Source organism: Nansenia antarctica (genome assembly GCF_963989245.1).
Source record: "Nansenia antarctica genome assembly, chromosome: 10".
NCBI lineage: Eukaryota > Metazoa > Chordata > Actinopteri > Argentiniformes > Microstomatidae > Nansenia > Nansenia antarctica.
Genome location: NC_137680.1, coordinates 26,811,702 through 26,821,701, shown reverse-complemented (window position 1 = coordinate 26,821,701; position 10,000 = coordinate 26,811,702). Strand labels below are relative to the sequence as shown.

Here is a 10,000-nt window from a genome sequence, read left to right as displayed (position 1 = left end):
TAAAAGGCTTCTTTCTCAACACATCCTCAAACACTTTCAGCATGACTAGCTTCACAGGAGACATGATGAGAGAGAGAGAGAGAGAGAGAGGAATATTTACTCATGAGCTGTGTGTAACCTCCTTTTCGTGTGTGTGTTGTCCAGGAGGCGGGCAGGCTGCTGTACCTGGGTCAGAACGAGTGGGCCCACGTCAACTGCTCCATGTGGTCGGCCGAGGTGTTCGAGGAGGACAACGGCTCTCTGATGCACGTGCACAGTGCTGTCGCTAGGGGGCGCTTCATGGTCAGTCTCCCTCTGGCTACTGTCTCTCTCTCTACACTCCTTTACTCATCCTGTCTTCTCTGTCTCTCTCTCTCCCTCTACCCTCCTTTACTCATCCTGTCTTCTCTCTCTCTCTCTACATTCCTTTACTCATCCTGTCTTCTCTCTCTCACCCACCTCTAACCTGTCTCTCTTCCTCTCTCTCACCTACCTCTAACCTGTCTCTCTTCCTCTCTCTCACCTGTCTCTCTCTCTCTCCTCTAACCCGTATCTTTCCCTCTCTCTCTCTCTCACCTAACCTCTCTCTCTCTCTCTCTCCCCCCTCTCTCTCTTTTACTAACCTGTCTCTCCCTCTCTCTCTTACCTAACCCGTCTCTCCCTCTCTCTCTTACCTAACCCATCTCTCTCTCTCTCTCTCTCTCTCTCTCTCTCTCTCTCTCTCTCTCTCTCTCCCTCTCTCTCTTACCTAACCCATCTCTCTCTCTCTCTCTCTCCCTCTCTCTCTCTCCTCTAATCCGTCTCTTTCTCTCTCTCAGCGGTGTGAGAGGTGTAACCAGACGGGGGCCACGGTGGGCTGCTGTCTCACCTCCTGCCAGAGTAACTACCACTATGTGCGCCCGCGCCCGCAGGTGTGTGTTCCAGGACGACAAGAAGGTCTACTGCTACAAACACAGAGAGCTCATCAGCGGCAAGGTAAATAGCCAGGAGTAGGGCTAGGGGTTTCACAGACCTAGATTAGACCAACTCCTGGAGTGAGTCTCTCTCTCTCTCTCTCTCTCTCTCTCTCTCTCTCTCTCTCTCTCTCTCTCTCTCTCTCTCTCTCTCTCTCTCTCTCTCTCTCTCTCTCTCTCTCTCCCTCCCTCCCTCTCTCTCTCTCTCTCTCTCTCTCTCTCTCTCTCTCTCTCTCTCCTCTCTCTCTCTCTCTCTCTCTCTCTCTCTCTCTCTCTCTCTAGTAGTAGAGACAGGGACACTGGCCCCACCTGTAACGTTTCTGAAAGGCATTTAACACTAGAACAGCCCTTTTTTATTTTTTATTTATTTTTTATAATATATATATCTTTGCACTCGATCAAATTTCAGGACCCTCCTTTCATGACTTTTCCTAGATTTGTGCGTTCTACCACCCGGTATCCTTACATTTTCAAAATCACATCAGGATAAGCTAGTATGAAGCTATTTTGCAGTCTTTCTGTGTACGAGGCAGGCTAATTTACAAGACGCGCCAACTAGTGGTCGTTGTGAGTTAATAGCAGCTTCCCATCGTAAAGACTATGGTCATTTGACCCCTGTTCGTCTCTCTCGTGTGTGAATCTCCTGTGTGTGTATCTCTGTGTGTGTGTGTCTCTTGTGTGTATCTCCTGTGTGTGTGTGTGTGTGTGTCTGTGTCTCCTGTGTGTGTGTATCTGATGTGTGTATCTTGCTGCCCTCCCAGACCATCTCAGGCCAGGGGTTCGAGGTGAACCGGAGGGTGTACGTGGACTTTGAGGGCATCAGTCTGCGCAGGAAGTTCCTCACAGGGCTGGAGCCAGAGTCCATCAACATGATGATAGGTGGGGGTCACCACCTGTGTGTGTGTGGGTGTGTGTGGGTGTCTCGGTGTCGGTGTGTGCATGTCTCTGTGTGTGTGCGTGGGTGTGGGGGTGTGTGTGTGGGGGGTGTGTGTGGGGGTGTGTGTGTGGGGTGGGTGGGGTGGGTGTGTGTCTGGGTGGGTGGGTGGGTGGGTGTGTGTCTGTGTGTGTCTCTGTGTGTGTGTGTGTGTGTGTGTGTGTGTGTGTGTGTGTGTGTGTGTGTGTGTGTGTCTCGGTGGGTGTGTGTCTCTGTGTGTGTCTCTGTGTGTGTGTGTGTGTGGGTGTGTGTCTCGGTGTGTGTGTGTGTCTCGGTGGGTGTGTGTCTCTGTGTGTGTCTCTGTGTGTGTGTGTGTGTGTGTGTGTGTGTGTGTCTCACCCTCCATGTCTTCCTCTGTGCAGGGTCTCTACAGGTGGATAAGCTAGGTATGCTAACTGAGCTGTCTGCTAGCCAAGGAAAGCTCTTCCCTGTCGGCTACCAGTAAGTAGCTTCCAACAGTCAATCACTCACACACACTCACACACACACACACACACACACACACACACACACACACACACACACACACGTTGCATGACCGATATCTAAACCAGCTGTAAGCCTTTCTAAGCTACTCTTCTCTCAACTCCTTCTCCTTCCTCCCTCCCTCCTCCCCTCCATCCCTCCCTCCTTCCTCCCTCGCTACCTCCCCCCCCCTCCCTCGCTCCCTCCATCCCTCCCTCGCTCCCTCCCCCTCCTTCCACCCCCCCTCCCTCCTTCTATCCTTCACCCCCTCCCCTCCCCCACCCCCCCCCCCCCCTCTCCCTCCCCCCAGGTGTTCTCGCTGGTACTGGAGCACGGTGAACCCGTTGAGGCGGTGCAAGTACACCTGCACGGTCCGCGAGGTCCGACCGCCGGTCCCTGAGAAGCCTGCGGAGGAGCAGCCGGACCATGGGGAGAACCTCACCATCGCACACAGCCCCTGTCCACAGTCTGGTGAGTCTTGGTCACTCAACTCCTGGTCCTGAGGAACCCACTTAACGTGGATGTGTGCTGGCTTTTTAGCCCCGACACAACACTTAACACGTTCAAGAAGTCCTTAATTCCAAGGGCCATTAGCATCCTTAATTCTGCAAAGTGACCAACAAGACGGAAGCCACAGACATGAACTGCTTTGATGTGTTTCTAATGTGCAACCCTGTCTATGCCTGTTTGTGTTTTATGTCGTGCTGGTTGCCTTCTGGCTTCTTGTGTTGATTTTTCTGTTTTGTGAGCCGAAGCCAATTTTCCAATGTGGTGGACAATAAAGTTATATTAAATTCAATTCTTCTTCTACTCTTCTCTACACCAGAATCAGACGCCCAGGCGGTCGCCATGGCGCTCGCCCACCCCTCCACGGACGTAGCCCCCAGCCACCCAGGGCCAGACCAGGGGGCCAGGCCAAAGATCCCCAGCTACCCCCAGACCAGGCGCCCTGCCGGGGGCATGTTCCGCCCGCTCCCCTCCCCAGGTAACGGGGCTCCACCCCTCTACAGGATGTCGTCATACGTCCACTCTAGATGGATCTTTCGATGATAGATCTGCTGCTTTAGTGTATTGTTGTTGTTTGTGTTCTTTTGCTGTTCGTATACAGATGAAACCTCTACAAACTGTTTTAAGTTGAAGTTTAAAATGGAAGTGTTGACAGGGATTCTGTTATTTGTGTTGTTATGTTATATTAACAACCTGCGTGACTTTCCTATATGACTGATGTCGATGTAGAATGTATTTTAACCTCCTCCTCATCCTCTTCCTTCTCCTCCTCCTCCTCTTCCTCCTTCTCTTCCTCCTCTTCCTCCTTCTCTTCCTCCTCCTCCTCCTTCTCCTCTTCCTTCTCCTCCTCCTCCTCTTCCTCTTCCCCCAGCTGCCAAGTCCAAGCCCCACCACATCCTGACCATCAGCGACTTCAAGGAGACGCGTCGCCCCCGCCGCCACAGCCCCCACTCCAGCCCCCACTCCCAGAACCCCCGCGGTCACATGTCTCCGCCCCCCCTGGCCTCCCCCACGGGCCCGCCAATCACCACGCTCCGCGCCGGCAAGCCGCCCACCACCTCCTCCTCCTCCTCCCTCCACCTCCCGCCCGCCTCCTCGCCCCACCTCTTCCCCCTCTGTGCTACCGGCGACAACAACCTGATGGCCTCTGCTTCCTCCTCCTCCCGCCTCCCTCTCGGAGGTCGCGGGACGGCGTCCTCTGTTTCCTCCCGTTGTCTGACGGGCAACATGATGAGCCTCTCTACCTCCTCCTCCACCTCCTCCTCGGGCCTCTTCGCCCCCCACCAGGCCACGCCCTCCTCTTGGCAGGACGGCGGCATGGCGGGAGGAGGCGGCAGCGGCGGTGGCGGATTCTCCTCGCCAACCCTGTCGCTCTCCCCCACCCTCCAGCACTCCCCGAGGCCGCGCCTCTCCTTCGACCTCAACCAATCGGACTCCGTGGAGGTGCCTCACAACTTCCTGGCCTCCCCCGAGCCAGAGGACACGACGGCGGCCAACGGGGGGGCGTCTCCGCTAAGAGACTCCTCCTCCTCCTCCGCGGTCTACGGAGGAGCGGCGTTCCACGAGGACAACTCGCACGACATGGAGCTGAAGACGGAGCTGGAGATCGAGGAGGAGGACGAGGAGCCTCTCCTCCTCGACGAGGGCGTGGCCATGAACTGCGGCGGCCAGATCGTTGTGGAGGGCGTCGACAACACCCAAGAGGAGGAGGAGGAGGAGGAGGAGTTCTGGGGCAGCAGGAGCAGCAGCAGCAGCAGGAGGAGGAGGGAGGAGCTGGAAGTCCGGAACAACAAGAAGAAGACGGCGGCCAACCGCAACGTGGTCGCGTCCCTCCCCCTCCCTCGTTCCCGGTCCGCGGTGCCGCTGGTGTCGGCCAGGGGTGGAGGCGGAGGGGGGGGAGGGGTCAGAGGAGACTGGGGGAACAGCTCGTCCGACGAGGACATGGAGCATTACTTTGACTTCTCCCGCAGCGTGGTGGTGAATCGCCCCGCTCGCCCTCCGCCGCCACCCACCACCACCGCCGGGTCCCGAGACCCACCGCCGGGCCTCCTCCCCCAGCCCCCCTCCCCCTCCTCCAGGCCCATCCCTCAGCTGGACGGCGTGGACGACGGCACCGAGAGTGACGCCAGCCTGACCACAGGCACCAGCAGCGGCGAGGGCAACGCCGAGGGCGGAGCTCAGAAGCTGAAGAACGCAGCCGCCGCCGGTCTCGCGGCCCAGAACCCGGGCCAGACTGTGCTGTCAGACGTGGAGACGACCACCACCAACGGGCTGGGGGGGGTCCAGGGGGGGTCAGAACCCCTCTGTTGCCTCCTGGAACCCTCGGCCACCAAAGCCGCGGTCTTTTCCGGTACCGGCCCCAGCTCCTCCCTGCAGTTGTCTTATCTGGATCCGCATCTGAACCCGACCCTCCCCCCGCCACCGCTGGGTCCCCTGGAGCCGGCGCTCACGGTCACCTCCACCGCCCCCCTCCCCCTCCAAGGGCCCCTGGCCCCCGGGGCCTCCACCACCACCACCGCGGCGGCCTACACAGAGGACCTCTTCCACGGCGGCCCTGATCTGGACTTCCTCCCCGGGGCGCCGCTGGTCCTGGAGCAGTGCGACCCCCCCTCCCCCAGCACCTGCTTCACCGAGCTGCTCCCCGTCCAGGAGGACGCCCCCCTCCCCCCGATCCCCATGGAGACCCTGCCCCCCGCCGAGGAGCCCACGGCCTCGAAACACCTCTACCTGGAGCCTAGCGGCGGAGCCGGAGTCGTCGCCACCGGGTCGGGCCTGTACATGAACCACCTGAGAGACAGGACGGTGGACCCCTCGCTGGCCGACCCCGTGATGAACCGGGGCCAGGGGACTCTGGTGGACCTCCTCCAGCCCTCCTCCCTCATCTCCTCGCCCTGCTTCAGTGCCGCTCCTCTCTCCAGCATCGCCCTCCAGCCCCTCCCCTCCTCCTCCTCCGCCACCTCCACCTCCTCCCCCCACGGAGCCTCCATGCTCCTACCCCCCATGGAGACCTTCTGCACCAAGCTCCCGGTCCTGTCCTCTCAGCCTCCTGTCTCTAGCGTGGTAGGCGCTTTGACCCAGTTGCCGTCTCCCCTGTCCGACCCGATGCTGTCCGCCACGCCGGGCGCCGTCGGTCTCCCCGTCAGGCCGTACGGTCCCGTCTCCGTGCCGATGTTCTCCGCCCAGGCCCAGCCCATGGGCTCCACCGCCATCACCATCTTGTCCTCCTCCCCTTCCATCTCCTCCCTGTCGGACGCCCTCGTGTCCAGCCAGTGTCAGCAGCAGCCGGTGCTCCACGCCCCCCACATGGCGCCCGTCATGATCAACGGCTACACCACCACGCTGCAAAAGGATCCATCCGGAGGATCCATGGGACCGGGACGCACCCTCTCCATCAACTTCACCACCCCCAGGCCGGCCTCCCTGGAGCCCCAGCAGCAGCACCAGCCCCTGGTCCCCCAGGCCCTCCCCGGCCACGCCATCCTCACCGTCAAGGAGGTAGGGGGCCCCAACGTGGACCCGACGCCCCACGTCCTCCTGGTCAACCGCCTGGGCCAGATCTTCGTCAAGAACCCGGAAAGCAACACCTTCCAGATGCCCAGCGCCAGCTCGCCTTCCTTCAACTGCGTCACGCAGATCGCCAGCCTCCTCCAGAGCAACGCCCTGTCCGCCACGCTGGCCGCCGCCGGCAACATGGGGGTGGGGGGAGGCCCCCCCGCTGCCGCCGCCTTAGGGGTCCCGCCGGGGGCCCCTCTGCCGGGCCAGATGGCCAGGATGGTCCAGACCACCCCGGTGGGGGTGCAGACCCACGCGGCCACCACCATCACGCAGCTCCTCGCGCACAACAGCAACGGGGCGATGGCCGCCGCCGCCGTGGCGACCAAGGCGAAGGAGCCGACGAAGAACACCCGAGCGCCGCCCGTCGACGGCGCCGCTCCCGCCGTGAAGAAACCCAGGAAGAAGAAGGACCCGACTACGACTTCCTCCTCCACCTCCAGGAAGTCTAAGTCAGCCAAGGGCACGGACGTGTCGGGGGGCGGAGGAGGGGCGGAGGGGTACCCCCCCATGACCCCCGCGGAGAGCGCCCAGGCCATCATCACCCAGGCCATGGCCAGCAACTACACCCCCAAACGGATCGACACCCCCAAACGGACCGGTCCCCGCATCCTGAGTCCCTCCGCCCTGCGCCAGCCCCCCTCCTCCTCCACAATCACCCCCTCCTCCACCCTCCACCTCGTCGAACCAAAGCCCGAGCCCCCCTTCTTCGCCTCCTCCCCCTCCCCGCCGTCCTCCGCTGCGCCCCGCCCGCGCACGCACGTCCGCATGAAGAGGGTGTCCTCCTTCTCCGACCGCATCCTCACCAAGAAGTCCAAGACGGAGTTCCTGGAACCGGAGCCCCCTAGTGTTCAGGAGGACCTCCTCCTCCGCAAGGCGGGCCTTCCCAGCGCCGCCTCCGTCTCCGGCAGGCTAGGGGCCGGCACCGCGTCCAACCGGACCGGCGCCGTCTCATCCTGCAGAGCCGTGGCCGGTACCATCTCTAGCCGGGCGGCCGGCGGGGTCCGGATCAAGACCCCCACGGTGAAGGGCGTGCTGGACCTGGACAGGCTGAAGGAGGAGCACCTCAGCGACTCCGACAGCACCAGGTAAGAAACCGGAAGGTTCTTAGAGTGGAACTGAACAGAGGAGGTCTTGAAGTCAGGCTGGTGGAGGTAGAGGGAAGGCTGTTGGAGGTAGAGGGAAGGCTGGTGGAGGTAGAGGGAAGGCTGGTGGAGGTAGAGGGAAGGCTGGTGGAGGTAGAGGCCAGGGGGAGGCTGGTGGAGGTAGAGGCCAGGGGGAGGCTGGTGGAGGTAGAGGCCAGGGGGAGGCTGGTGGAGGTAGAGGCTAGGGGGAGGCTGATGGAGGTAGAGGCCAGGGGGAGGCTGATGGAGGTAGAGGCTAGGGGGAGGCTGATGGAGGTAGAGGCTAGGGGGAGGCTGATGGAGGTAGAGGCTAGGGGGAGGCTGATGGAGGTAGAGGCTAGGGGGAGGCTGATGGAGGTAGAGGCCAGGGGGAGGCTGATGGAGGTAGAGGCCAGGGGGAGGCTGGTGGAGGTAGAGGCCAGGGGGAGGCTGGTGGAGGGGGAGGTTCATGGAGGTAGAACACCAGAGGAGGCTAGTGGAGGTAGAGATCGGAGATTTCGGGCTCGTTGGAATACATGGAATTAAATGAGGAAAGGTATCGAAACACATGTAAAACTGAACAGAGTGTGTAACAGTGTCCTCTCTCTCTCCCTCTCTCTCTCCCCCCCCTCCCTCCCCCTCTCCCTCCCTGTAGGCCGGGTCTGTGGGACCGCCTGTCCGCGCCCAGAGGTGGGGGAGGGGACTCGTGCAGCAAACAGCAGGCCTGGGACGCGGTGGGACGCAGCGCTCTCACAGACTGGAACAAATACTCAGGTACGGAACGAAGTGGTCACACAGGTGTGTTCTACATAGTCACACAGGTGTGTTATACAGGTAGGATAGCAGATATGTTATGTAGTCAAGTTTGATAGTAGATGTGTTATATTTATGTTCCCCTTTATTGCACTTAACTTCTTTTATGGATTGGAGTGTTACAATTTCTTTAGCTGTGTAGTTTTATTGAGTTACATTGACAGACGTCTGGTTTAAATGTCATGTGACTAGCTGTCATGTGACTATCTGCAACGGAAACATGTTCCTGTTTATGGACACCTGCGTTCTGCTGGAGTTCCTGTTGGCTGACACCTGCGGTCTGTCCTCACTTCCTGTGCTCTCAGGTGCTGTTTCCTGTTCAGACGAGGACCCGGGGCCCTCGGGGGCGGAGGAGGAGGAGGAGGAGGAGGAGTGGTCCCCCGGCAGAGACCAGCAGCCCCACCTCAGCTTCCACATCAGCAGCGACGACGGCTTCAGTGTGGAGGCGGACAACATCGAGGGTGAGGGGAGGAGGGAGGGAGGGGGAGGAGGGGGAGGGGAAGGACAACATCGAGGGTGAGGGGGAGCGTGAGGGTGAGGGGGTGGGACAACATTGAGGGTGAGGGGAGGAGGGAGGGAGGGAGGGGGGGGGGACAACATCGAGGGTGAGGGGGAGGAGGGAGGGAGGGAGGGGGTGAGGGGGGGGGGGGACAACATCGAGGGTGAGGGGAGGGGGAGGCAGGGGAGGAAAGAGTAGGCAGAGTAAAGGACACATTTCTATTGAAACAGATAAGTATATATATATACAGACAAATATAATAACATAATAACACTATTCTCATCCCCTCTTTCCTCCCCCCTCCTCTCTCCCTCCCCTCCTCTCCTCTCTCCCTCCCCTCCTCTCCCCCCTCCTCTCTCCCCTCCTCTCCCCCCTCCTCTCCCCCCTCCTCTCCCCCCTCCTCTCTCCCCCCTCCCCCTACAGTGGCGTGGAGGGCGGTGTTGGACGGCGTCCAGGAGGCCCGCGCGGCGTCGAGGCTGAGGCAGCTGTCGTTCTCGGGGGTGACGGGGGCTCGCATGCTGGGGCTGCTCCACGACGCAGTGGTCTTCCTGGTGGAGCAGCTCCAGGGGGCCCACCGCTGCCAGAGGCACGCCTTCCGCTTCCACAAGCAGGTGACCCACGAGGAGGACCTGCCCGTCAACCCCAGCGGCTGCGCCCGCTCAGAGGTCTACCTCAGGTCAGCTGGGGACTGGGAGAGGAGGGGGAGGGAAGGGGGGAGGGAGGAGGGGAAGGAGGGAGTAGGGGGAGGACAACATGGAGGGTCAGGGGAGGGCCGCTCAGAGGTCTACCTCAGGTCAGTTGGGGACTGGGAGAGGAGGGGGAGGGGAGGGGGGAGGGGGAGAGGGAGGTGGTTTGAGTCTCAATTTTACTCCCCTTTTAGCTAGCGACTTTTAGTTAGCGACTTTTAGCTAGTTCTATCGCTCAAAATAGTGAAAATACCACTGCTCATCTGTGATCAGACTTTGCTGAGGTGCAAAGAGTGCAAAATAACAGCATCCGCACACTCAAACACTGGGCAAAAGAAACGTTGTTTATTGCGAGCTTCCGGTCATAGACCTTCTTCAGGCAGGTCAGCTGGTTCTATGGTGTCTGTCTGGGCGATGCCATTGGTCTGCTGCTACATTTTGTGGGCAAGGTGCACCTTCAAAAGACACCTTGGTCTTAGTGTGTTTCCTGTATGAATGAAAGGTTAAAT

General features: G+C 60.2%; 1 protein-coding gene across 1 annotated transcript in view; it reads left to right on the top strand.

Annotated features, from left to right (window-relative positions):
* Positions 1-10,000, top strand: part of kmt2bb (lysine (K)-specific methyltransferase 2Bb) — a gene marked incomplete at both ends in the record, with an annotated part of 57,385 nt that overhangs the window by 43,677 nt on the left and 3,708 nt on the right. Inside the window, 13 exon segments of the mRNA XM_080541140.1 lie at positions 145-282; positions 798-868; positions 870-954; positions 1,694-1,811; positions 2,229-2,307; positions 2,642-2,802; positions 3,158-3,316; positions 3,710-4,559; positions 4,716-5,737; positions 5,819-7,478; positions 8,149-8,267; positions 8,630-8,767; positions 9,229-9,481. Coding sequence (XP_080397266.1) covers positions 145-282; positions 798-868; positions 870-954; positions 1,694-1,811; positions 2,229-2,307; positions 2,642-2,802; positions 3,158-3,316; positions 3,710-4,559; positions 4,716-5,737; positions 5,819-7,478; positions 8,149-8,267; positions 8,630-8,767; positions 9,229-9,481 — 4,853 coding nt within the window.